The sequence below is a fragment of the Hemicordylus capensis genome, chromosome 7 (assembly GCF_027244095.1).
Source record: "Hemicordylus capensis ecotype Gifberg chromosome 7, rHemCap1.1.pri, whole genome shotgun sequence".
Taxonomy (NCBI): domain Eukaryota; kingdom Metazoa; phylum Chordata; class Lepidosauria; order Squamata; family Cordylidae; genus Hemicordylus; species Hemicordylus capensis.
In genome coordinates, this window is record NC_069663.1 from 28,573,008 (window position 1) to 28,599,133 (window position 26,126).

The 26,126-nt window shown below is 56.6% G+C and overlaps 2 protein-coding genes across 8 annotated transcripts in view; one reads left to right on the top strand and one right to left on the bottom strand.

Moving 5' to 3' along the window:
• ACP7 (acid phosphatase 7, tartrate resistant (putative)) overlaps positions 1 to 4,102 on the bottom strand; it is a 36,482-nt gene extending 32,380 nt beyond the window's left edge. The window contains exon 1 of the mRNA XM_053268460.1: positions 3,997 to 4,102. The gene's annotated coding sequence lies outside the window, so the exon portion shown is untranslated. The remainder of the gene's footprint in view (positions 1 to 3,996) is intronic.
• On the top strand, positions 1 to 26,126 carry EML2 (EMAP like 2). 7 transcript variants are annotated; one of them, XM_053268457.1, is made up of 22 exons: positions 1 to 125; positions 3,944 to 4,126; positions 4,743 to 4,866; positions 8,125 to 8,238; positions 12,735 to 12,763; positions 13,542 to 13,671; positions 14,220 to 14,369; positions 14,543 to 14,612; positions 15,118 to 15,228; positions 15,497 to 15,592; positions 15,725 to 15,859; positions 17,462 to 17,561; positions 18,678 to 18,832; positions 19,810 to 19,935; positions 20,177 to 20,308; positions 20,474 to 20,541; positions 21,063 to 21,151; positions 21,876 to 21,973; positions 22,819 to 22,906; positions 24,210 to 24,305; positions 24,907 to 25,037; positions 25,948 to 26,126. In XM_053268457.1, exons 2-22 carry the CDS (start codon positions 3,970 to 3,972, stop codon positions 26,071 to 26,073), a joined length of 2,325 nt encoding a protein of 774 aa, XP_053124432.1. In that variant the 5' UTR covers positions 1 to 125; positions 3,944 to 3,969; the 3' UTR covers positions 26,074 to 26,126. The 7 variants fall into 7 exon arrangements, with proteins under 7 accessions (XP_053124432.1, XP_053124433.1, XP_053124427.1 ...); XM_053268458.1 differs by lacking the exon at positions 1 to 125 and adding an exon at positions 307 to 388; XM_053268452.1 differs by lacking the exon at positions 1 to 125 and adding an exon at positions 1,946 to 2,140.

A 26,126-nucleotide genomic window follows, 5' to 3' on the forward strand; every position in this document is an offset into this window, starting at 1 on the left:
GCATGCAGGGGACCAGGCGGGAGGGAGGCAGCCGACAGAGCGGGCGTGGCCGAGGGGATCATGCCCAGCTCGGGGATCCTGCTGCACGACCCCTCCCTCCCTGCTCCTCCTGCAGTTCTGCAATGGTGAGTGCCGCGCTGGTCTGCTCGCTGCTGGACCGCAGGGGATGGCGGCTCCGGCGGGGCCCCTGGGAGGAGGAGCACGCCGCCCCGCCCCGCCCCGCCCCGCCCTGGGGGCGCCTCCCCCGCGGCGCGACGATGGCCAAGTGGGAGCCGCCCGCTGCGCCCGCGCCTGGCGCTGCAGAGCAGTTGTTGGGCAGGAACTCCGACTGGAAGGGGGCTGGGGAGGGCGTGCCAGCTGGCAGGGCCAGGCCGCGGGACGCACAGGGGTGAGTGGCAGCAACGCAAAATGAGGGAGGGGCTGCGTATGCGGGGGGGGGCGAGGGGCGGCCACGGCGTAGTCTCGTCTCTCAGCTGCCCCTTCTACCCCTCCCCCCCGCCCCACGTGCCCTGCTGCTGTGCTGGGGAGACCTGGCCACTCTGGGTCGGAGCCAGGGCGCAGGCTGGCCCCTCGGATGCTTGGCGAACTGGGCGATTCGCCAGGAAGGCGGGAGGGGCGGGGGAGGCAGTCCCGCCCCGCCGCCGCCAAGCGACCAGCAGCGGACTGACTCTGCAGATGGAAAGGCTGGGCTTGCACACGGGATCAGGCGGGGCGCCCACCCTCTAACTCAGAGGAGCTAATCCGGAATAAGGCTCCTCTCTGGCTCCAGACCCACAACGACAGCGGCAGCAGCATCACCGCCGCCGCCGCCACTTGGCGAAGGAAGACCTGCATGGCCGGGTTGGGGCCAGCCAGGGACCCGCCACGCTCCTGCTGCTGCTCTCTCCTCATTCTGGGGGCTGCAGGCGAAGAAGGGCACTGATTGCAGCGGCTCGTGTCCAGGGATAACAACTGCCTGTGTGCAGCGGCGGCGGCGGCGGCGACCCCCTGGCTTTGAGCTCTTCTCCGCCTCCTCCATGCATTACATCCTCCTACCCTCAGGGGCCGGAAGGGGCTGGAAAGCTGCAGAATCTAGCTGCCATTGCTGATGCTCTTCCTCATGGCACAAGCCAGTGCTTGAGGCAGCACTATATTAGGGGTGAAAATGAAGCAGTCTGCACATGCTCAGAGACACAACATATCCTGCCTGTTTCAGGCCTGAACTTTGGTATTCAACAGGTGAGGAAGTTCAGCCCTGGCTGAAGTTACTGCAAGGGCTCAAATGCATCGTTTTGAACAGCAAAACTTGCACTCTGCACATTCTCAAATACACTGTGTGGGTTTTGTTTTTTAAAGAGGTTCTGTGACTGCCCTTAGGCTCAGCTCTTACCTTCCCTTCCTTGCCCAAGGTGGCAAACATGGGGGTTATCCAGGGTCATCCTCACAACAACCCACTGGGGTAGGCAGAGGAGGCTGAGAGCGAGCGATTGGCCAAGGAGGACAGCCAGGGAGCTTCCTGTCTGCGTGCTGCTGACCCCCTGCACGGCCCCCTCTGCTTCTCTCTCCCCGGTGCCAGCTGCTTTCTGCACATTTCCCAAGCGGCTGGAGGACCCCCCACGCCCACCCCGCAGCCTCTTCTGGCTGGAGCCCAAGGGGTTCGGGCAAGCCACCTCCAGCCTGCCACCGACCTCCGCGCAGCCTGCAGGCTGGCCATTCGTCAGGTAGCTCTACCTGGCGAATAGCCAGTCTGCAGGCAGCGCGGGAGAACCGGGTAGCCCCCGCCCGGCTGGTGAGGAGGAGCCGCTGCTGCTGCCTCCTCCAGGCCAGGGCCCCCCGCGCCCTCCAGAGGCTGCTGCTGCCGCCCAGTGCCCAGCGCCCACCACCCACCCATCTCCCCGCGCGCGGCAGCCCTGCCTGGTTCTCTGCCTGGCTGCAGCGCCCGCTGCCGCTTGTGATTGGGCAGCGGCGCAGAGATGCTGCAAAGAGGGAGGCGGGCGGGGAGGAACTCGGTCCGCTTGCAGAGGCGGCGGCGGCGGCGAGCGCCGGGCTGGCTGGGCAGGGCAGGCAGTGAGGAGGCAGCCGGCCTGAGCCCGCCGCAGCAGAGGTCGGGGAAGGGCAGGCGGGGGCAGCGTGGCGGCGGCGGTGGACCCCAGCATGACAGGTGGGTGGCTGCTGCCGACGGGGGTCCCCGGGCACGCGACGCGTCGCCTTGCCCCACTTTGCATGCACCCAGCCCGGCCGTGCAGGCAGCTGCCTGCAGCCCCTCCAGAGGGGGTCGAGGGGCGCGAAAAAGACCCACGGGGGGGGGGCGGGGTGCGCCCGTGCAAAGGTGCCTCCCCGCCGCGCATGCCTCCGGCTGCTGCTGCTGCTGCAAAGCTGAGAGAGGGTGGCGGTAGGACATTGCGAGGAGCGGGTGCGGGAAGGCACGGGAGTGCCGAGAGAACCAACCAACCACCCGCCGCTTCATCCCCTGCCGGCTGCTGCCACCGAAAGGAGACAGACCGAGGGCCAGCACGAGGCCCGCTGCCAGGCTGGGGAATGCCTTCATTGCAGAGACCCCTCTCCGGAAACACCATGGAGAGCCAGCAGCCACCCCCAGCCCCTTGGGCCCGGAGGCCTGGGGTTATCAGGAAGGAGAAAGTGTGCCTCTGGGCAGGTGCAAAAGGCCTCCCCCAAGTAATTCCATTGCTGCAACAATGCTCCCCTAACCGGCTCCAATATTTCTGTTTTATTATCCTGGGGGGGAAAGCACACCCCTCCTTTACAAGGAGCTCTCTTCCTTCCCAGGCCGAAGTACTGTGGGTGGCCAGGAATGACCAGCAAGCTTCAGGGCTCTGGCTGCAGTCCTGGCCAGGACAAGGTCAGGGAGGAAGGTGCTCCTGCTCTGGCACCCTGGAGAGGATTTCTGGGCTCCTCCTGAGCACTGTTCCCTCGAAGGCGTGTGCACGCTCACAAGTTTCCTGATGTCCGCTCAGTTCATTTTAGATCCCTCTCGGGCTGAATCAGGAAGGCCCCACTCGGAATGCACATGGTGCGCACACACGGCCTTGATACATCCGCCCAGAACAAAACTCATTCAGCACAGAGATGAAAACAATTAGAGGGACCACAGCTCCGGAGGCAACCCTCTTGGAGCATCCTCCTCAGCGGGTGAAGCTCTTGCACAGCAAATGGGCCTCCTCCTGCCTTGGAGACCCCCGCCTGGAGCAAAATGTTGTTTCACAGAGACCATGTCAGCACGCATGGTGGTTTCAGTGAGCAGAGCTTCTGAGTTAGCCCACAGCCCACATCATTTTGCTCAACAGCAGCAAAATGCTTCCGTTCAGGCAAATCGCATTTGAAACATAAACAGCAGGGGGAGCAGTCTCAGGGAAGCCAACAACCCCGCAAAAGCAACTCTCTTACTCCGGATATACAACGTCCTAGCTCTATATTGCAGCGATTAAATTCGAAACAAGGCATCGGAAATGTGAACGGCACCCTGCTGTCCACGTAGGGACTGCGGTGTCACAACGCAGGAAGTGTGGAAGCACACTTCGGAGATCCGCCATGACCCCGTTGCAGGGTCTAATCTGGAAAGTGCCCTGGTGACCACCCTGTGGTTGTCTTGGCAGAATACAGGAGGGGTTGACCATTGCCTCCTCCCATGCAGTATGAGTGGATGCCTTTCAGCACCTTCCTATATTGCTGCTGCCTGATATGGGTGTTCCCCACAGTCTGGGAAACAGACCAGCGGGGATTCAAACCAGCAACCTCTGGCTTGTTAGTCAAGTCATTTCCCCACTGTGCCATTAGGTAGTCTTAGGCAAATAACTGTCTCTGCTTCTTAGCCTAACCTCCGTGGCTGGGCTGGAGCAGTATAACCAGAGACACTGATATATGGCCACCTGCCTCGGGAGACCCTATGCCTTGACCCTATGCTCATTCCTTCTTCTTCTTCCCTCCCCTCCACCTCCCCCCCCAGATGATAACCTGTCGGGCACCAGTGGGATGGAGGTGGACGATCGCATCTCCTACCTGGAGCAGCGCCTGCAGCTGCAGGAGGATGAGGTCCAGGTGCTCAAGGCGGCCCTGGCGGATGTGCTCCGGCGTCTGAGCACCTGCGAGGAGAATGGACTCAGCCTGCAGAAAAAGGGACCCAATAAAGGTATCAGGGCAGAGGCGGGAGGCCTCTCTCTCCACCATGTGGGTTCCCCCCCTCCCCGCTTGGTGTCACACTGCACAATGAATTATGCATTGCATGAAAAAGTATTTCCTTGTGTTGGTCCTAAATTTCTTGGCCATCAATTTCATGGAATGACCCCTGGTTCTAGTGTTATGCGAGAGGGAGAAAAATTTCTCTCTGTCCACTCTCTCCACACCATGCATAATTTTATAGACCTCCATCTTGTCATGCATCAGTCACCTTTCTCTGAACTAAAAAGCCCCAGGTGTTGGAAAGGAAGCGGTGTGCTGACGTTGTGTGTCCCATGGATGTGTGTGTGTACTTGCATCAAGGTGCATCCACCACCTCCACCCAAATACATAATTTGTGGGAACCCAGAAAAGGGACCTGAAATCTCGCCTTCCTGCATGTGAATGCAGATGAAGGACTTTTGAACAATCCCCCTAACACCTCCCACACAAGTAATTTGGGCGTCTTCTCGGCAGAGGCATCAGCAAGCACTGGGCCCGACCCTCCTCAAGAGGGACCATCGGGGTGGGGCACGGTGGGGGAGGCGAGCTGCACAGCTAAAGGCATGCCTGCACTGTCTCCATTGCAGTGTACCAGCTGCTGAGGGGGCTGCCCTCCAGGCCCAGCCTGAGCAATGGGATTGTCCCGCCGCCGAGGAGAGGCTACTCCACCTCCCCATCCTCGCCCAAGAGAGAGCTGCTTCCTGGGAAAAGGTGAAGTGTCTGCGCAGGCGAGTGGCTTGCACGAGAGCTCTGCTCCTCCTCTCTCCTTTGATTCAGCCATCACCCTCACCCTCATCCTCACCATCTAATCGGGATTGAGAGTAAAGGGGAGGATCTCTTTGGAATGCTTTATAGCGGCTGCTGTGTTTTACATTGACTTTTAATTCATTTATCAACGCATGACTGGAAGCCACCTTGAGGGCCAGTTTAGATCAGACAGACGCACTGTTAGAAAGTGAGAAAGAAGGGCATTTGGACAAATTCAAACTTGGATGACATATCCAGCTTTTAATCAGAAATCAAGAGTGTCTTTAAAGTTTGATTCGGAAAGCCCTTCAAGAAATCCTGCATGCCCTCCTCTGAGCATCAGCTCCCTTGGATTTATTTCCAGGGCAAGATGAATCTGCCTGCTTTGGTCTTCTTGATTGTTGAAGCAATAAGGCTAATAGCCCCGCCCTCTCCATATCCACCCAGAATCTCCCTGGGTTCAATTGGATTGACTCCCAAGCAAGTGGGTGAAGGATTGCAGGATAAGCCAAATTCAACATTAATACTATCACAATAATAATCATACAGTGCCTCTGATTTCCTTCAACTCTCTAAATCTCTCAGCATCTGTCATTGGGAATATTGTATAAAAAACAGATTAAGGGATCACAAATTGGCAGTTATGGCAAGTGAATTCTGGAATGCAAGTTAAGGAGAATCTGCTTGCTGACTGTTTCAGTCCTAAAACATTCCCATTGGGATGAGCAGGAACAGAGAAAACTCTGCTTCTTTTCCTTTCAACGAGATTTAACCACCCCAGAGAGATGAGATGAGCCCTTGAATGGCAAATTCCAAAGCCACAGAGCACACACATCAAAAGGCCAGAAACTTTTCCACAATCCAATTTGGCTTCATGTCAAATCTGGCTGTAGCTAAGAAACAGCCTGAAGCAGCATATCCTTCTCTCGCTCTGCAAACTGGCTCTCAAGGGGGAGAAACATCACCATTGCGAACAATCCTCACCATTAAACCCTTTTATTCAATACCAAACTAGTCTATCTTCATTTGGCGCTTGGTGGAGGGAAGCTGTATTTTTCCCTTGAAAGACCTGTTTGTAGTAGGGGGGAAAGATCACCTTCAGTTGCTAAGAACCTGAGTTTATGATGGTTAAGAATGAAGAACGCTGTGTATTATCAACAATAGAAAACTGGGGTTGCTTAAAAAAAAAATCCTGGTTTCAAGAATCTGCTGGAATTGCTTCCTACTTCATAAGGAGCCAGCTTGGATGATGCTGAGCCAAAGAGTCATCAGGTTCTGCATTCTCAGTGGCCAACCAGATACCTCTGGACTGGAAGGTCCCCGGCCTGGCACGGAGACAACACCCTCCACCCAGCCCGGCATGAAGAGGTAGCCTGCCTCTGAACACAGAGGTTCCATCTCAAGTTCCCAACAAATAGGCCTGTTTTTAATGAATATCGAATAAAAGGTTACTGATTCTGCTGTACTTAGGGGGTGTCATCTTCCTCCCCCCACATCAATCTGTGCTATCTTTTAGAATGTTGTGCAGTGATTGTGTCAGCTTAATTAATCGTTCTCCCCCTTCCCCAACACACACCCTGAAGATAGATATATTTTTTCCGTGTGGCAGTTATAAGGAATGACCCCACGATTGCCTCTTCTCACCAAATGTGGTGCCGTTGTGGGTGGGTTGAGAAGTGGCCCAGTCACCCTGACCCAGGGTGGGCATGTGGGTCAGTCAGAGTGTGCTGCACCCTCTCCCGGCACGGTGGTGTTCCCCCTTCTTCCCACTCCCCGCGTGCTGCACTCCCTGCTGCCTACTGCTGCTGCACTTCAGTCTCCAGACGTGCCTGCGAGCCGGCCTTCCGTGGTGGCGTCCGGCCTTTGGCCCAGCTAGCTTAGTCTCCTCTGCTCTGATGGGCAGTGTCTCTGCAGGGCTTGGCCTACCTGGAGGGGCTGCCAGGGACTGAACCCAGGACCTTGGTGCCATGCAGCTGGAGGTGGGGGGAGCAGTCACCCACTCCTGGGACGTGTTGCCTGTTCAACGGTGAGGAACCGGCTGTCGCTCACTCGGTGGTCTTGAGTCCCTCCCTGCTTTGCATGTAGAAGTTCCCAGGGGGGGCTGGGAAAGGCCCCTCCTGCCTGAAACGCTGGGGAGCTGCTGCCAGTCAGGGTCCTGAGCGAGGTGGACCAAGGGTCTGACTCCGCAGAAGGCAGCTTCCTGTGTCCACTGGGGCAAAAAGGAAATCAGCGACGCCTTCCTTGAGATAGGCAGGGGCCTTCCCCTTGGAGGGGAACAGTCTTAGATACTGGATTCCCTTTAAAGGTACTTAGAGGTTGCATTTCGTCCATGCTCAGAGGTGAACTGATGGTGAGTCAGTTCTCCGCCAGGTCTAATTAGCTGGGATTATGGGAAATATCGTATATTACCTTGCTTGAGTCAGCTAGCAAGGCCCTTTGTGTATGTTGCACACTGTGTGTGTATGTGTCCCTGCTTGTGACTGATTCCGCTTGGAATTACGTCTCCGGATGACTGGGGAATGAAGGAACCAGAGAAGGCCAATTGGGCTCTGTGACTTCCCAGTTCCCTCCAGAGCTGCTGTTTAAGAGGCAAAGGGGCACCATCATCCTCACTGTAATGGGAGAGAATTCAGGAGTGTGTGTGTGTGTGTGTGTGTGTGCAGGAGGTGGCAAAAGTAGCATTTGGCAATAAAACAGGGACGTGAGGAGCCCTCCAAAGCCTGGGCAAAGAGAAGACTGTCCTCTGGTGCTCCACATTCCCAAAGGGCAAGAAGGACAACAATCCATCCAATGGGGCTTTGTTGTAACCAGAGCCAAATATACTGACTAAGTTAGTCATGACTGCACCTCATTACCTTCAGCTGGTCACGGCTAATTGATTTCAGTGGTGCTTAGTCATGACTTAGTCTGAATGTTACCCACTGCCACTTAGCTGTTCTCTTTCTGCCGGCATCTGCCTGTGGACAGGGGAGGAGCTTTTTCTTGGATCTAGCACTTTAGGTCTTGAAAAGAGACCTTATTTGCATCCAGCACCTCAGGTCTTGCAGCGGAGCTATTTGCCAGAGCGCTTTGCTTTTCATCCAGCAAGCTCACTCCCCTTACTCTGCCTGTGCTTTTGCCTCGTGCTCTTGCTGCATCCTGGCTAGCTGACCCTTCCTTCCCTGCTGCCCCCCACCCCTTCACCCTTGTCTGGCTTCATTGCTGAGGCTCTCTCTCCCACAGCGGGCGCAGCTGCCCCTCTCCGGAATGCCCCGCCTCACCCAAGCGCGAGTGTTTCAAGGACCAGAGGAGCCGCACCACCTCCTCAAGCAGCTCCTACAGCGGGAAACGCGAAGGGTACGTGTGGTCTCCCCCTGTCCCCGGATGCCCCTCCAGCCAGGCCTACACATGCAGCCTCCTCCCCAGCTTCATACCATCTTGCATTAAGGCTGAACTAGTGTCTTTACCATTCATTGCTCTAGGCATCTTCAACCTGCTGGAAAAGGAGCTATAGTTCTTCCAGCTCAGGTTCAGCAAAGCGTCCTTTAACTCAGTGGTTTTACAACCTGATTATTTGCTAGGAATGTCTCTTTGCTCTAGCAGCTCAGGTCTTGCAAAGTGTGTCTGACTTTGATGTAGCCAGCTCAGCTCTAGGAAAGCTCATCTTAATCGTAACAACAACAGCAAAGCCCTTCAAAAACGACTGTCAGTCAGGAACCGGAAGAGAAACTGACCGGGAGATCGGATTTCAAAGGGTGGAGGAGAAGGACGCCACAACGGCTCAGTGGCACGACTGGGTGCTTCCTTCCGTCCCGCCGCCTCGAACGGATGGTGCCCTTCTCTGCAACTCTTCAAGGCACAAGAAGCCTTTTCCAGGCCTTGCTGACGCCGCGTGCACAGGCGGCACCATACATACGTGCTCCACTTTCACTCATTCGGGTGTTTGTTTCCTCCAGGGAGATCCATCCCGTGGCGGAGCAGAGCAGCGGTCTTAGGCCGGCTAGCCTAACGGGTTGAGGCCGGGCGCGACAGGGCGGCGGCGGCGGCGGCTTCTGCTCGTGGCCCGGCCGTGGGAAAACTTTCTGCTTTTTTCCCAAGCGTGTCCTGCATCCCCGCCTGACCGAAGAGGCCCTTCCTTTCCCCAGCGCTCGTCTCCGGCACGCCGAGGGTTAAGGGGAGGCAGGCTCTGCCTGGAAAGTTTCCCGCTTCGGCCCCATCGCGGCCGAGGCCCCCGAGGACGCTCCTTGCCGGCAGAAGTGCTGCTGCGTTTCCAGCTCCTGGAGGGCGCGGCGCAAACCGCCCCGTCCGGGAACCCTGCCCGCCCATCGCTGCCTGTAGAAGGGCCGCCTCCTGCCCAGACAAACAGAGCTGCCAGGAGCAAAACCAGAGCGCGGCCGAGCTGAGCACCCGCCACCATGCTGCGGAAGGCTTCGGGGAGCAGCAGCCCCAGGTAAGGCAGCCGCGGAGGGGCGCGCTGGCTCCCCACGGCTCTCGCTTCCCCTTGGCAAGGAGGCGCAATGCAAGCCGCCGCGGTCGGCCCCCGCGCCTCCTTTCCGGGCTTCAGCTGGGGGCATGCACAACCCCCGGAAGAGAAGTGCTCCCGACACGTGTAGAGTGCCTCGAGCGTTGAGTCAGAAGTCGCAGGAGCTGTGCTGATCCATCGGGGGGTGGGGAACCCAAAGCTACAGGGCAGGAGGTCTTGTGTACTTGTTGCCAGGGTCCAGCCCAGGATTGTTGTTACCAATATTTATATACTGCTTTTCAACCCAAAGTTCTCTGTGCAGTGTACACTGCAAAAGAAAATGGAAGCTGGTAAAACCACTGCCGGGTCCTGAGCAGGCCTTCGAGTTCCCTCCCCAGCACTCTTCTTCAGGCTGGGTGTTGAGCAAAACAGCAGCGAGGTCAAGGGCAAAAGGCTTCCAGAGTGACTTCAGCCCCCCACTTATTTGGGGAGGGGGGAGAGCAGGCAGCATTGTCTCTGGTGTGCCGCCCTCCCCCCCGCCAATACACAGCACGCATCCCCTCTTCCCACAGGGTCCCCCAGATCTGGTGGCTGAATCTGAGCTCTGCTTTCCTGGTGGGTGGGTGGGGCTGTAAGGGTCTTTTCAAGGGAAAGTGGTATTGGGGTGGGGGGGAGGTCTGTGGGGTGAGGTGGGGGGATGGGTATCAGGTTTGGGCAGGAGAAGATGGGGAGCTGTAGGGCATCTTCAGAAGATGGAGCAAGGCCCATGGGGCACGAAACGTGGGGGTCCAGAGGTGTAAACTGGTGCCGGGGTAGGGGGAGGGTTGGCCCTTGGTGTAGGGTTTAGGTTCCCACATGCCGGTATGATTGGGGAGGGCACAATACAGACAGGGCGAAGGAGCTGCAGAAAGGTGTGTCTCTCCACAGCTTGGCTGGCAAGTTGAGATGAGATGGGGGCCAGTCCTGCTGTGAGACGGAGGGGAGGGAGGCAGCAGCTTTGGACAGCAGTAGGTCTCAGTGCTGCAAAGCAGGCTGGCAGCTTGCTTGCTTGCTTGCTTGCTTGCTTGCTTGCTGCTGGTGTGTGTGTGTGTGTGTGTGTGTGTGTGCGCTGAATCTGCATCTCCAAGTGGCAAGACGGCTTGGGTTGCCCCAGAGGGCGCAGCCTGCAGCGGGAAGGTGCTGTGCAGTACTGTGGCTAGGTTGGGGGGTGAAGCAGCTCCCAAGGCCACCTCGTCTGCTCCGTGGCAGAGTCAGGGGCTGGGTATCTCCTGTCCTGGTGAGCTAGAGGGGCCGGGGGGGGGTAGCTAGAATGGAGCCCAGGAGGGGTGCAAAGAACCCAAGGCCCCCAGCTCCACCCCTCCCTATTTTCTCCCTCACCTCCCTCACTCCAAGGGGCCTCCAGGAACATAGACCCCACCCTCCCCTAGCTAGGCCCCTGAGAGGGACCAAGGGTCGGACTCAGAGCCCAGTGGTGGCCACTTGCACCACACACCAGGAAGGAAGGAGCCGCTTCAGTGGGAGAGGCAAGCCTCTCTGTGCAAAGGGGGTGGAGGCAGAGGCCCAGGAGGGAACCCCATCCTGGGACCTGTTTCATGGCAAGGAGCTGGTGTAGAGGGAGATGGGTGTAAGGTGGTGCTGCAGGAGGGGACCTGAAGGGGACCTGATGGGCTGATGCAAGAGTGTGTCAGGATCCCCAGGGTGGGGGGGGGGGAGAGCAGGAGGTTGGCACAAACAGCGCCGTGAGGCAGGGAGTTTGTGTGCGCAGGAGGGTGGGGCCCCCCGAGCTGCCAACTGTTACTTTGGGTGGGGAAGGGAGAAGCCTCTGCAGATGGGCAGGGAAGACACCCCTCCCTTCTCGAGGAGACTTAACTCCTTCACTGCCGGGAGTTTCCATCCAGAGACACTGAATAATTTCAAGAAAATAGAACTGCAGGTGTGCGAAATGCTTGTGAGAGCCTTTTAGCTGGACCTTCCAGTAACTGAACTTGGGGCCTTCTGCACACAAGGCTTGTATTCGGCCAGGGTCCTTCCTGAGACGCTCCCGTCTCCAGAGTCAGACCACTCACTCTGACAGGCTGCAGCGTTTCCGGCAGGGGCTTTTCCAGCCTGGAGGTTGGACCTGGGGCCGCCTGGTGCAAAGCGTCTGCTCTGCGGCTGCGCTGCAGTCCCTCCTGAACACCTGAGACGGCCTCTGTAAGTCAGGGCGTTGGTCCGTCTAGCTCTGGCTGGCCTCTACTGACTGGCTGTCCAGGGTTTCGGAGGAGGGGGTGCCGCTCCAGCCCTTCAGAGATGCGGCCAGGGGTTGGACCGGGGCCCTTCTGCACCCGGACTTGCTCAGGTGCTTATTCGTCGTCCTGGCACCTTCGTGCTGCTCACTGTCCAGAAGAGCAGGGGGCGCAGGGGTTGGCTTCTTGTCAAGCAGCTGGCAAGATTGCGGCTTGAAGGTCAAAGGACTTCAAGATGCCACTTGTTTAAAAAGCTGAAATCGGGGAAGGCACCTCTGAAATCCCAGAGCCCCCGATCCTCCAGCGCCACTCATCCAGGGCTGTTACGCACCGTGTAAATGTGTGTGGTTCCCAGGAGCATAGGCGGTTTTTTAAACAGGAGTACTGAACTAAAAGGAACCTCTTGGCCTGATCCAGCCAGGCACTTGTGCATTCTTCCCATCTCTCCTATATGTGTATGTATGTCTTTGGGTTCCTGTTTTCTCCTCCCTTATCCTGAGGGCTCTGAGCATTCCAGGAGCTGGACATGCAACAAGGAATATGAAATGCTAAACTCAAGGGACTGTTAGAAACATAGAACTATGGGGTTTGGGATATAACTTTGTGGGAACATTTGCACACGCACACTCGCCCTCTTTGGGGTTTAGGCGTGTGTGTGTTGGTGAGTGGTACCTATTCCTTGCCGGCCTCCACTGTCACCTCTCCTACTATTGGCTGAGCTGCTTTGATGTCACAGAATGGTCCTGAACAACCTGTCGGCTTGGAGAGGGGAGGGGGCAGTCATATACTCTTTCCAAGTCAGTGCAGCTGCTGTGAGGAAGGTGGAAGTTTGTCAGGGAGGGATGAACCTTGGAGAGGGCCTGAGGATAAGAGGGGCGGCTGGTAGCCAGAAAGGACTGTTGATCCTCACTACTTTTGTCTGCTTGTTGCTCCTTGGCAACCAGGCAAAAGAAGTGAGGATCGATAGTAAAGGTAAGCATGGGTAGTTTTTAAATGGCCAAGGATTCCTCCTGCTGAGAGGTGGTGGGTGGGAGGGTAGCCCTAGAGAGCAAGGGATTCCTCCTCCTCCAGAAAAGCATGGCCAGGAGACGCCTCGTTCGTTCCTTGCTCGCCCTTCTCTTCCTCTGCAGTCATTACTGTGTTCTCTCTTTCTCTCTCTCTCTCAGCAAACCGAAAGAAGCCACCTTCAGCGCTGGTGAGTTGGTGCTGCCACACTTTCCGTCTTGCCAACCAGCTTGAGGAAGCTGGTCCAAGGAGGGGCCCCGGTATGGCACAGCAGAGAGCCAGGGGTGCTCTGTGGGGTGGGGGGGGGGTGTTACGGAGGGTGGGCCAGTCTGCCTGCACGTGCTCTTGTAATGCAGGCATGTGTTTAAATGGTGGGGGAGGCGGGCTGGGAAGGAGCAGCTCCTCCGCAGGTGAGCTGTTGTGCAGCGTCTCCTCTTGGTCACCCGGCGTTGGGTCTTGCTCGCCTCGAGTGGCTGAGCACGTAACCGTCTCCAGGCCCGCCCTCAGGAGCCGCTGCTGGTCTTAAAGGAGCAGGGGAGAGGACCTCTGTGTGCTGGAATTCAGTTGGCTCCGCTCTCTCCCATCCGGCCCTGCCCCAGCATTAAGGAGAGCCATGCTGCCTGTAGGCTGGCCATTCATCAGGTAGAGCGATGCAGTTAACCATGCAGCTTTACCTGAGGAGTGACCAGCCTGCCGGCAGCACGGGGTGGGGGAGAGAGAAGCCAATGGGCTCTGGGAAGGGGAGGCAGCTGTGCCTCCTCTGCACCCCCCGGCTCGCCATCTAGGGGCCTGAGAGGGTGGGTGGGATGGGGCAGGAGGAGAGGACAGGTTGCATGGGTTTAAGGGGAAAGAAGCAGGGGCTCTTGGCGGGGGGTGGGGGGGTGAGTGGCTCCCTCTGGGGCAGCAGAAGGGCTTGCTGGTGGGAGACCCTGATGCCTCTGCTTGCCTCTCCCCCCCCTTGCACACAGAGGATGGTTACGTGAAGATGTTCCTGAGGGGGCGCCCGATCCCCATGTTTGTCCCTGATGCTGTCGTTGCCACCTACAGCCTGGACGCCAAGCTGGACCTGCCTCATAAGAAGCTGAAGCTGGACTGGGTGTATCCTGCCCTGAGCCGTCTCCCCGGGGGTGGGGGTGGGGGGGGAGAAAAGGGCAGGAGTGGGCCCTGGGAGGATGAGAGTGAAGACGGACACGAGTCCTGTCTCTTTGCTGCAGGAGAAGCGGAAGGGCATGATGGAAAACAGAACATCCTTGGCACCCCTTTCTCTCACTCCTATGCAGATAAAAGCACACACTCCCCACACATGCACACACTTTCATGTGTGACACTTTTGTGCACATGCGTACACACGCACACATGTTCCACTGGCTTGGACACAGATATATTTTAACGTGTATATCTATGACCTACACATAGGCCTCCTGGAGAGGAGTCCTTTGATCAGGGGCCCACGGCATGCCGGTGGGGGGGAGAGCGAAGCGTGAGCTGTCAGGGGCCCAGGGACATTTCTCCCCCACCCCCCGTTCAGTCATGGCGACACCCTTGTTCTGGAGCCTGCACTAGGTCCCATCTTCCGTGGCCCTGGCGGCTGGTAGCCAAGACCTCTCTGACTCGTTTCCCCCTTGACTTGCCGGCATCTGCTTCAGCTATGGATATCGGGGCCGCGACTGCCGGGCCAACCTCTTCCTGCTGCCCACGGGGGAGATTGTGTATTTTGTGGCAGCCGTGGCAGTCCTCTACAACGTGGAGGAACAACGCCAGCGCCATTACCTGGGCCACACCGATGACATCAAGTGGTGAGACCGCTGGGATGAGGTTGGCCTTGTGCAAGCATGCAAAACAAAGAGCAAGGCACTCTGCACGTGAAAAGTGATACGTAGCTATACCAGATGGGAGTGGCGGTGGTGGTGGCCTGTTTGGGATGCTCAGCATTCTGGGTGCAAGCAGAATTCTCCCCTGTCTCCCTTAGCTTGGCTGTGCATCCTGATATGGTAACCATAGCAACTGGGCAGGTGGCTGGGACTTCGAAAGATGGCAAGGTGAGGACATGGTGGTGGCAGCACCCTACTTGGGAAGGACAAGAGGCGGGTGTATGTTGGAGAAGGCGGGGAAGGGCTGGGAGGGAGGGGGGTAATGGACTTCACAAGCTTAGCTCTGGGGAGGGGAGCATGAGAGAACCACCCAGTTGGAGCTGAGAAAAGGTGTTCCCTAGCCCAGTGCTCTGTTTCCAACAGTGGTCAGCCATACTCCTCTGACTGCTCACAAGCAGGGCGCCGAGCGAAAGGTCTTCCTTGATGGCTTGTTCCCCAGCATTTGCCATTCCAAGCTAAGCTGCCTCTGAACATGGAACTATCCTGGCTCACTGCTTTGGATAGGCATCTCCGCCATGAATTTCTCTCTTCCCTGTTTTCTGTTGGAAAGCTGCTTGTACTTGTGGCCAAAGCGGCAACTGGTGGCAGCGAGTTCCACAAGCTGAATAGTGCATGGTGTGAAGATGCGTTTCTTCTGGTCTGCCCTGAACTGGCTTCCTGTGCCTTCCCTTAGCCATTGCCTCCGCATGTCCGGGTCTGGGACTCGGTGAGCCTGAACACCCTTCACGTCCTGGGGCCTGGCCCCTTTGACCGAGCTGTGAGCTGCGTGGGATTCTCCAAGTCTGTAAGCGGGACCCGTTCCCTCTTCTTCACTTCCTGATCCTTCACTCCCTGAGGTCTCCAGTTTTCATTGCTCCCAGGGTGACTAGAAACCTGCTTCTTTCCTTCAAAACGGAAGGATCTTGCAGTTCAGCTTTTTTAAAAATAAAAATAAAAATGGGGTGGGTTGGGGCTGTTGTGAATACTCTAGAAATGGTTTGCAATCCCTTTCGCAACAGATCCTCTGCTCGTGTGGCGGCACCTCTCTATCGGTTCCCCCTTTCTCTCCCCAGAACGGAGGCGGCCTCCTGTGTGCCGTTGATGACTCCAATGACCACGTCCTGTCGGTCTGGGACTGGCAGAAGGAGCAGAAGCTTGCAGATGTGAAGGTGACCTGTGTGGCTCCTCCCCACAACCTGCTGCCCGCCTGACCCTAACCGGCCCTCCGCCCTGTGCATGCATGCAGCTGTTATCCCCACAACCTTATGCACGCACTCTCTCCCCCCACCCTTCCTCTGCAGTGCTCCAACGAGTCGGTGCTGGCTGCCACCTTCCATCCTACGGAGCCAACGCTGCTCATCACCTGTGGAAAATCCCACATCCACTTCTGGACGCTGGAGGGAGGCAGCCTCAGCAAGAGGCAGGGCATCTTTGAGGTGAGACGGGAGAGAGTGAAGCCAAAATAAAGCTCCAGGGGATGGGTGATGGGTTGCCTCTTTCCCCCCTGGAGGTGTTGCATTCGGCCATGCCCATGTGCCTCTCCCCCTCATTTCAGCAGGGCCTGTGCAGCAGAACTTGCTTGCGGATCGTGTCCTTTCCCTCTACCAGTTACATGGGCTGCTAACTCCAGCGAGGTGCCAGGCAGGCACCAGGAGGTGTGGGTTCAAATTTCCTCCCCCACAACCTCAAAAGCTCACTGCAAGGCCATAGGCAACTCATGTGGGCATTCTCCTGTGCTCATTGTCCATTCCCCAGACTGGTAAAATGGAATAATTGATCCTGCATTATTGTTTGGAGGGAGTGCAGTAACTGGCAAGATGAAAACCTGAAAAGTATTTTGTAACAGCAGTAAAGGACTAGCAACATTCGTAGGTATCCCATGTGCTGACTGCATAAGGAGCTGCTTAGCTAGCTAGACACAGCCCTGCTGTTGTATGGGAGAGGGGAGCTTTCTCTCCTGCTGGACGAATGACTCCGCTGCTGTCCCCATATGATGAACTGACTCCACTTGGTGTGCTCGGTGATGGAGGAGAAGGGAGCACCTCCCCACCTCTGCAAACTGAATCGGCACACAGCCGCAGCCCAGGGGGAACTGGTTTTGCTGTGTTTACTAAAGGGGTTGGCTCTTAATGCCATTGTCTCGCTGCCCCACTCTCCTCTGATGTAGCCTAAAAGGAGCTCTCTCCGCAGGAGAGAACATCTTGATCATCTAAGAGCTAAGTGGTCCTTTCTCCCTCTCACATCACACTAGAACCAGGGGTCATCCCATGAAACTGATTGCCAGGAAATTTAGGACCAACAAACGGAAGGACTTTTTCACACAACACATAATCAACTTGTGGAATTCTCTGCCACGAGATGTGGTGACAGCCAACAACCTGGATGGCTTTAAGAGGGGTTTGGATCACTTCATGGAGGAGAGGTCTATCAAGGGCTACTAGTCAGAGGGAAATAAGCCACCTCCCAGACTCATAGGCAGGATGCCTCTGAATACCAGTTGCAGGGGAGTAACAACTGGAGAGAGGGCATGCCCCTTTCAACTCCTGCCTGTGGGCTTCCCAGAGGAATCGGGTGGGCCACTGTGCGAAACAGGATGCTGGACTAGATGGGCTTCCTTGGGCCTGATCCAGCAGGGCTGTTCTTATGTCCTTGGGTGAGCCAGCCATCCGAGTGTTATGGATAATTAGCTCTGCCCCCTGAGCTCCAGTTGGTGGATGTTATAGGGGGTGGGGGCGGTTCTAATTTAAAAAAAAGAGAGAGAGAGACAAGCACCCCACAAGCCTGAGGTCTGCCCGCCACCACCCGGGCTGAAGATTCAATCGAAATGTCACTTGAAATGACTTGGTATGACCTGCATGAATGTTTGTACATGCACAGTACCAAAACGTTTCAGATATTTGTTTATCTCATGCTTACTTTAGTGGCTAGGGGAAATGTCTGGGGGTGGGGTGTCTTGCCACTCCTTGGGGGGTGGGGGCTCCGCTCCTTGCTTTATGCTCCTCCGTCCTTCCCTCTGCTCCCCTCCCATCTCTCCACAGAAACACGAGAAGCCCAAGTACGTTCTGTGCGTGGCTTTCACAGAGAATGGAGACACCGTGACTGGGGACTCCGGGGGCAACCTCTACATCTGGGGGAAAGGTCCGTTTCTGGGGGCTAGCGGGGGGACTGGAGCTGGGCTTCAAGGGGGCCAGGCGGCAGGCCTGCCTGAGGGGAGAGGTCTGGGCCGGCGCAGAGAAGCCGACTCGGTCTTGCCGGCTGCTCTGGGCCTTTCCCTGCCGTGGTGTTTGTCGCCACCAGTGTGTGTGTGTTGCAGAACGGGATTGGGGCTGCCTGTGTCACTTGCGTTTTTCTTCTTCCTTCCAATTTCCTTTGATTGCTGGTCAGTTACACCCTGTAGGCTTCTCGGTAGCTGCTTGCCCCACGAGCGGCCAAGCAGAGCGGCATCTGCAGACTGCAGGAGTGCAGCTTCTCCCTCCCGGACTGCCTCTGGGGGGTCATCAACCTCCTTCTGTGCACACTGCTTGGGTGGGCTGAGGTGGCTTTAGCCTTTTCCGCCCAAATAAATGCCGTTTTCCATTTGTGTAAAGTCCTTGCCATTCCAAGGAGCACAACTTAAGGAATAAGCTCAATGGACTTCCCCAGACAGCAGGCTCAACTGTGGGTTTTCTGTGAGGCTTTACTGGAAGTTCAAAATTGCCCCCCACCCCCCCAAAATGACACACACACACACAGAGTGGATTTTTTAACCCCGGATATAAATCAGGCTACCCTCTTAACACATGAGGAAAAACCTGAATTGTGTATGCAGTGCTCCCCAATAGCTCACAGGGCCTTGGGGGGAATTTGGCTGGTATGTGAAGGGCACACCCTCCATTCTGGAGGAGATGTGGACTGGGAGCCATCTTATTGTTTGTTGTTTCTCTTTTGTAAACCTCCCTGAGCCATTTTTGGAATGGCGGTATAGAAATCGAATTAATGATGAAGATGTAAAAAAAAGCCGGGTGTGAAAGGTGATTTCCAACACTTTAAATAAAATTAAATAAATAGGAGTGTGCAAAATTGACCGTAGCACTCTGAAAACTTGTGCCCCATAAACACTTTAACCCCTAAGGTGCTGCAATGCTTCTGCTCATCTTGCTGTTAATACTGCCGCTCAAGTTGGCTTCCCTCATGGAAATCGAGCGAAGCGTCCCATCTGGATGGGCATCGAGCAGCAGCACATTCTGCCTCACAGTATTTTCCTTGGCCTGGCAGGGGGGAACCGGATTTGCCAGGCCGTGCCAGGAGCCCATGAAGGTGGCATCTTTGGCTTGTGTGTGCTGCGGAACGGGACCATCGTCACGGGAGGCGGAAGGGACCGGCGAGTCGTACTCTGGGGACGCGATTACCAGAAGCTGCAGGAGAACGAGGTACCAGGTGGTGGGAGGGGCGGGGGACCAGGCAGCTGCTTTGCTCAGTCAAGACTGCTGGGGTGAGGGATGCCTGAAAGGTGGTACCTCCTGGGTTCCAACTGCAGCTTTTGGGAGGAGGACAGAAACGCAACAAGTGCCCTCCGGGATCAGACTAAGCAGGTCCATCGGATCCAACATCCTGCCTTGGTCAGCGGCTGGAGGTGCCCCTGGGAGGTTGATGGTATTCTGTGCTGGGCATTTCCACCATCCAGTGAGAACCGGCCTCTGAGTATGGAGATGCCACCGTTTTCAGAAGTGCCTGCTGGCCACTCCTTATCAAATCCTTCTAAAATTGTGTTTTCTGCACGATGAAATGCATTCATTCAGCCAGGTCCCTTACTGCTGCTTCATCTCAGTGTACATATGAGCTCTGTTATGCCTCCTTCCAAGACCGTCAGTCCTGTTGAACTTGGTGGCTCACATTTCTGAACCAACGTGCTACATGTCTCCAGTACGACTGACCCGGTGTTATTTTCGTTTTTGTAGAGGCATGAATGTGAACGCTCAGACCATGAGGTGGGGCCGAACTCTGGTTTGGCATTGCACAGCTGATTCTTGTGCCTCTATGTCTGAGCCCCAGTTCTGAGCCCCAGTTCAACGAGTGGCTTCCTCTTAAGTGTGGACATAACTGCAGGCTGTGGCTTGTTCTGAAGAGGAAGGTCACTCTCATGGGATCTGGCTGCGAGGAGGAAGTGTGAAGGAGCCTTGTGCTCTCATGGAAGGCTGAAATGCCATGGGTGTCAAAAGAGCAGGGATCGCTTTATCTACGTGCAAGAGGAGCGCAAAACTTGTGTTTCCAAACCTCCTTGCAGGTTTTTGAAATGTGTACAAATGCAAAATACAATTTTAAACTGAGTTTCAGATGCATGTATCTGAACTATTAACTGGCTGTGGGTGCTAAACTATTTCCTTGATCTTTTGGTTTCTCCCTGTAGGTGCCCGAGGGTTTTGGGCCTGTGCGCACTATTGCAGAAGGGAAGGGCGATTCCCTCTTCGTGGGCACCACCCGCAACTCGGTGCTGCATGGATCCTTGGCTACCGGCTTGTCCCTGCTGGTGCAGGTAATGGGCTTACTGTAGGAAGTAGGGATGTGCACGGAACTGGTTTGGAGGCCCTTTTATGGCGGGTGGTTCCGTGGCTCCCAAGGTGGGGGTGCTGCGTTAAGGGTGGGAGAGGGTGCATTTACCCAAGAATGGGGTGACAGGGGTTAATGGCACACCACCGGCTCTGCTTTAAGCAGCGAGAGCTCTGGGTGGGCCCACTGCCACGTTCCTGTGACCAGTCTCTCTCCCTTTTTGCCAGGGGCACACAGAGGAACTCTGGGGTCTGGCCACCCATCCTACCCTCGACCAGTTCTTGACCTGTGGACAAGACAAACAGGTCCACTTGTGGAGTGTGGCTACCCACCAGCCCCTGTGGAGCAAAGGAATTGAGGTGAGCAGGAGGGCGGCTTCTTAGTGGGCAGGGGGTGTGGGGTATAGGTGGGGGGAGGCGGGTGAGGGGGTGCATCAACTTAGTGGAAACATGGTTTGCATGCTCGATTCTACACTTGCTGGATTGGTTTCTCTCTCTCTCTCTTTTCTCTCCCCGCGCCCCCAGGATGCGGCTCGCTCAGCTGGCTTCCACCCCAGCGGTTCAGTGCTGGTGGTGGGTACTGTGACTGGCAGGTAATGGGGCACCTTGGCAACATGATGGCATTGCCCTCTGTCTTTAGGTGGCCAGGCCAGGGTGCGGGGAGGGGTTGGCAGTAGCTGCTCAACCTGGCCAAGTCACCTTAGGGTGGGGAAGATCCTCATCTGGCCCAGTTCCCGGCCATTAACTCTGCCACATCTTCTCTAGTAGCGACCTGACCTTGACACCTCCTGAACTGTATTACCTCCTTATGAGATGCAACAGATCTGGTTATTTTTTGGTCTGTGCAGTCCTAAGCTCCCTCTCCCACCTGTTGCATTTTGCCTTCTGTACTGTTTCTCCCCTTCTCCTTTTGCTGAACAACCTCACTCCTGGACTAGATTTCCAGAGTCGGGAAATGTTCCACTCTGGGGTGTGTGTGCTGCTTCACTTGGGCCTGCTTGCCCCGGTCTCCATCCCCCCTGAAGTCTCTACAGTTCCGTGGACTACTCTGGCCTCCCATAATCTCTCTCTCTCTCTTCCCTCCCACTCCTTTTTATTCCTCCCTTCCAAAAAGGTGGCTGGTTTTGGACACAGAGACCCGTGACCTGGTGACCATCCATACCGATGGAGGGGAACCCATCTCTGTGGTCAGCTTCTCTCCAGGTAGGAGAGGCAGGGAGCTGTCTCTGGCAGGGATCCAAGGCTGCTGGGGCATCCCTGCGGTGCCTCCCTGTATCCAGTTGCTGGGCCTGGATTGTGCTTTTCGTAGCGTGTTCTAAGCTGCTTTCGCTTTGCAGAAGGCAAGTGGGCTCTAATGCTTTCGAAATGGGATGGCTTTCTACTAGTGTAGCATTCCTCCCTTCCTGACCAGCGAGGAAAGCTAACTGCCTGGGGCCTGCTTCCTTTTGGGGAAAGTGCCCGGAGAGCTACAAGCAGCTTTGTAAAATGCTGTGGGAGTGACTGAATCTGCAGGTTGTCCTAGGGACAGAGGGAGCTGCCTTCTACAGAGCCAGACCCTTGGTCCTTCTAGCTCAGTGTTGTCTTCACTGACTGGCAGCAGCTCTCCAGGGTTTCAGGCAGGCGTCTCTCCCAGTCCTACCTGGAGATGCTGCCAAGGAGGGAACCTGGGACCTTCTGTGTGCAAAGCAGACGCTCTTCCACTGAGCTCCAGCCCCCTCCCCAATCTCGCAGAGCTCCATGTAGCCACCCATCCAAATGCAAACCAAGGCAGGCCCTGCTTAGTAAAGGGGACAAGTCATGCTTGCCACCCCAAGACCAGCTCTCCTCTCCTTCCTCTGAGACCCCACCGCCGCCGCCACCATTTGGGCTGCCAATGCCGTCGGCTCCCCCATCCCTGACCTCCCCCCCCGCCTTTCCTGCTTTGCAGATGGCAAATACCTGGCCCTGGGCTCCCATGACAACTTTGTCTACATCTACGCGGTTTCCGAGGGCGGCAGGAAGTACGGGCGCCTTGGCAAGTGTTCGGTGAGTGGAGATGCAGCCGGGGGGGGGGGTGTCCCTCGGTCTCCCCGCCCCGCTCCGAAGGCATTTCCGAATTGAATATTTCAAGAATGGGTGGAGGGGCAGCCCCCATTTGAGCAGTTGTGTCTGCTGTTCATCTCTTTGGGCCTCCTTCTCGGCTTTCATCTCCCTCTGGATGGATCCCCAGAGCTTGTAGCACAGCGAGTGGCCAGCAGGGGGACTTGCTCCGGGAAGCAGGATGCCTGCAGGTCCCAGTTGCAGGGGTGTAACAGCAGGAGAGAGGGCCTGCCCTCCCCTCTTACCTGTGGGCTCCCCAGAGGCATCTGGTGGGCCACTGTGGGAAATGGGATGCTGGACTAGATGGGCCGTTCTTACCTTAAGCATGGGGATCCCATCCTGCCACCACCACCCCCAGCATGCAGGAAATGACCGGAGGTGGATGGACGTGTGTGTGTTCTAAGCACTCTTGAGGATTCTGGGCATTTTTCAGCCCTCCCCACAGCAGCTGGGAAGCAGCCTCCACCCATCAACAGACTGTTTCCAGGGGCTAACTTGACTTAGTCCTGGAAAACGCAGGAAGGAAATAGTGTATCTGATCATGCACAGAATGCATTTGCTTCAGCACCAATTACTTACTGCCTCTTTGGGGGTTCAGGGCAAGATTTCTGTGGCTGATGGTATGTCTTCCTTGGTGGGCGAGCTTCAGTATCTCTCCTGAAAAGAAGAGCAGGATAAAAGATCTTGGGTGCATGGTAGAACATGCCGTCCCCCTTGCTGATAGTTCTAAAAAACAGTTAAATCTCCCTCTCTCTCTTCTGCACTCCCGCCCATCCCGGACCGTGCTCCAGGGTCATTCCAGTTTCATCACCCATCTGGACTGGGCCTTTGACAGCAGCTGTTTGGTCACCAATTCTGGCGACTATGAAATCCTGTACTGTGAGTAGAAGGCTCTGTGTCGGAGGGAAAGGGGTCTGTTAGCACCTGCTTGTCCAGGCGCTGAGTGGGAAGGGGGCAAGGGAGCTCTGGGGTCCTCTTTAGCAGATGCACCCTCCCATTTCTGTTGTCCTAGGATAATGATCTTTGAATTCTCTTCAGCCTCTGTTTTTCGTGCTCAAATGTACTTCAGGAGGAAACCAAAGATTGAAATGGGTTAAAAAGAGAGAGTCAACCATCCCCAGTGAGCTCAGGGACCCTGATTTGCTCCTCTGTACTCTCACAAGCACCAGCAGAAGGGTTCTCTCTGGGCAGTTACTGCTGTTTTAAGAAGCAGGGAGTGTCCTCCTGAGAGGCTGGACTCCGACTCTCTGGACTGTATCCGGAGGCCCCTGCCACATGCCCTAGCCACACTTCAAGGAGAGCTCCAAATGAGGGTTGGCTCTGCATCATCTCTGAGCCAATTTAGTCTGGCAAGATCGGGATTATTGACCAACGAGTGTGGTGCTCTTGATTTCCTGTGTCCCTGGATAGCACTTCACTCTGCTGCTGCATCGCGCCCATGCTTGAGAAGCATTCAGCGGCATGGCGATTGCTGTCCTTGCAGGAAAGGAATCATAGACACAGCCAGCCCCCAGAGCTCTGCCAGCCTCCACCCCCGCACTGACAGGAGTGGTTTGTCCTAACTTGGGGACCGGGGGGGGGGCACCAAAGGAGGCACAGCTGCCTCTCCTGCCCAGAGCTCCATTTCTCTCTGCCCTGCCCTGCAGGCTGGCCAGTTGTCAGGTAGAGCTGCACAGTTGGACACTCTCCGCCCTGCAACCCTGGCTCCACCTAAAGCCTAAAAGGATATCTGTGCATGTCTGCTTGCTTGCTTTGTTTATTAATTTATATACTGTCCCATCCAAATGGCTCTGGGTGGTGCACAACAATAAAAATAAAACCCACATATCAATCCTTCTTAAAAACAGCCATTACAGAACAATGTAAAAACAGCATTAAACCATTAACAATTAGAATATTTAAAACAGTTTGGAAACCCAGGCCAAACAGATAGGTTTTAAGGGCTCTCCTGAAAGCCAACAATGAGCTCAAACGATGGATTCCTGCCGGGAGTGCATTTCCCCTCCCAGGAGCAGCTACAGAGAAGGCCCGTCTCTGAGTCGCCACCAGACCTACCGGCGGTAACTGGAGACGGACCTCCTTGGATGGCCTTCACATGCGGTGGGGGTTGTGCAGAAGGAGGTCCCTAGATGGGCGTGTGCTCCTTATGCTCCTTCCTCATGTCCCCCGCTCCTTCCCACAGGGGACCCCTCCTCCTGCCGGCAAATCACCAGTGCCGACACCGTGCGCAACATGGACTGGGCCACTGCCACCTGCGTGTTGGGCTTTGGGGTCTTTGGTGAGTGCCCAACCTGGCGTGGTGGGCGCGTGGGTTCCCGGCTCTCCCAGCTGGAGGGGAGGGGAGGGGAGGCTGTGCAGGCCTTCGCCAGAAGGGGGCAGCACAAGGCAAGAGAGCCGCTGGCAACGCTTGAGAATAACCTCTTTCGGAAGGTGGAAACTGTAGTTTGGGGGGGGGCAGCAGCTGGGGGTGGCTGGAGTCCTTGAATGAGGATGGGCAGAGACCTTTCAGGACACAGGGCCATGTCCTGGGCAAGTCTGCCCCCCCCCCAGCTGTGGCTGAACTACCACTCCATTGGGGCTGGGGATGATGGGTGTGGTAGTCCAACGCCACCATGACTGTGCTTGGTGAGTGCCACACACTGCAGCTCCTGGGGTGGCCTGCAGTCCCCGCTGTGCCCCAAAGCATGCAAGGGAAGCTGCCGCTGCCTCCGAGGACCTGCTGGCAGACGGGCGGGGCCCCGAGTGGGCCATGCCGATCTTGCTTGGCCTTCTGGGTCCTGGTTCCCCGGAAAGAGGTGGAGCGGGGTGGGATAGGGTGGCCAGCTGGCCGTGGCATTCCTGCGACTTCCCCCCTTGATGCCTTTTTCCCGCCCTGGCAGGGATCTGGCCGGAAGGTGCGGACGGCACCGACATCAATGCCGTGTGCCGCTCCCACGATGGGAAGCTGCTGGCCTCTGCCGACGACTTTGGCAAAGTGCACTTGTTCTCCTACCCCTGCTGCCAGCCCCGGGTGAGCCCCCTCCCCTCCTTGGCCACGCCTGGGCAGCTTTCTCGCTCTGGCCTGCTCTGCCTCCACCCCCCACCCCCCATGGGCCGCCTTGCGCTTGGAGCAAAAAAGGCTGCGGGCCTTTCCTGGGCCCAGACAGGAGCAGCGGGTCCTCATGAGCCGGTGGTGGGTGGGCAGTACCCAAGGAGGCAGCTAGGGTGGCTCTTCTCTCTCTCTCCTCCCTGCTCCGCTGCCTGCAGGCTGGCCATTTGTCAGGTAGAGCTGTATGTGCCCACACAGCTCTACCGGATGAATGGCCAGCCTGCAGGCAGCACAGCTCTCATTAATGCCAGCGGGGGCCGGGGGGAGAGAGGAGCCACTGGAGCTCCTCCACGCTTTCCAGATGACCGGCTGTTCAGCAGTAAAATGCTTTGGCTTGGCAGGATCGTTCTGAAAACATAAATCGCTTGCACAACCCTCCTACAACGGGAGGATAAAACCCGAAAGGCGGCTTCAGAAATGTGAGCGGCACCTTGCTGGCAGGGCAGGGACTGCGATGTCGAAACACAGGAAGGATGGAAGCCCACTTAGCAGACACGACTTGACACTGTTGTTAGCGTGTTATCTGGAAAGCGCCCAGCCGTGCCTCACTTTGCCCCCCCCCCCCCGACTTCTTGGGACGGACTGCTACTGCTTCAGCCCTTCCACTCTTGCCTTGACCTTCCAGAGGCTGAGGAGGGAGGGGCAGAAAAGTGCCCTGTCCTTTGTACCCAGGTGCTTGGCAACTTGGATGCAAGAGCTCTGGAAGGTGGCAAACTCCTGCCCCAAAAGGGAGACGGCTGGTGCATGTGTGGCTTTGGGGGGTGGGGCCCTGCCTTTAGGTAGCCCAGCAGCACTCAGGCTTTTCTCTCTCTCTCTTCTCCCCCCCCCACAGGCCCCCAGCCACACCTACAATGGCCACAGCAGCCACGTCACCAACATTGCCTTCCTCCACGACGACCGTCTCCTTTTCTCTACCGGTGGGACTGACACCAGCGTCCTTCAGTGGCGCCTCGTCTAGGGAGGATGGCAAGCCCCCTCCTGGGGAGGTGGGAGGAGGGGCTGAACGGTGCA

Coding starts and splice junctions, on each gene's coding strand:
- EML2 (XM_053268452.1), top strand. Junction 4,867..8,124: donor GAGCTGCTTCCTGGGAAAAG/GTGAAGTGTCTG, acceptor TCTCTCCCACAG/CGGGCGCAGCTGCCCCTCTC. Junction 12,764..13,541: donor AGAAGCCACCTTCAGCGCTG/GTGAGTTGGTGC, acceptor CCTTGCACACAG/AGGATGGTTACGTGAAGATG.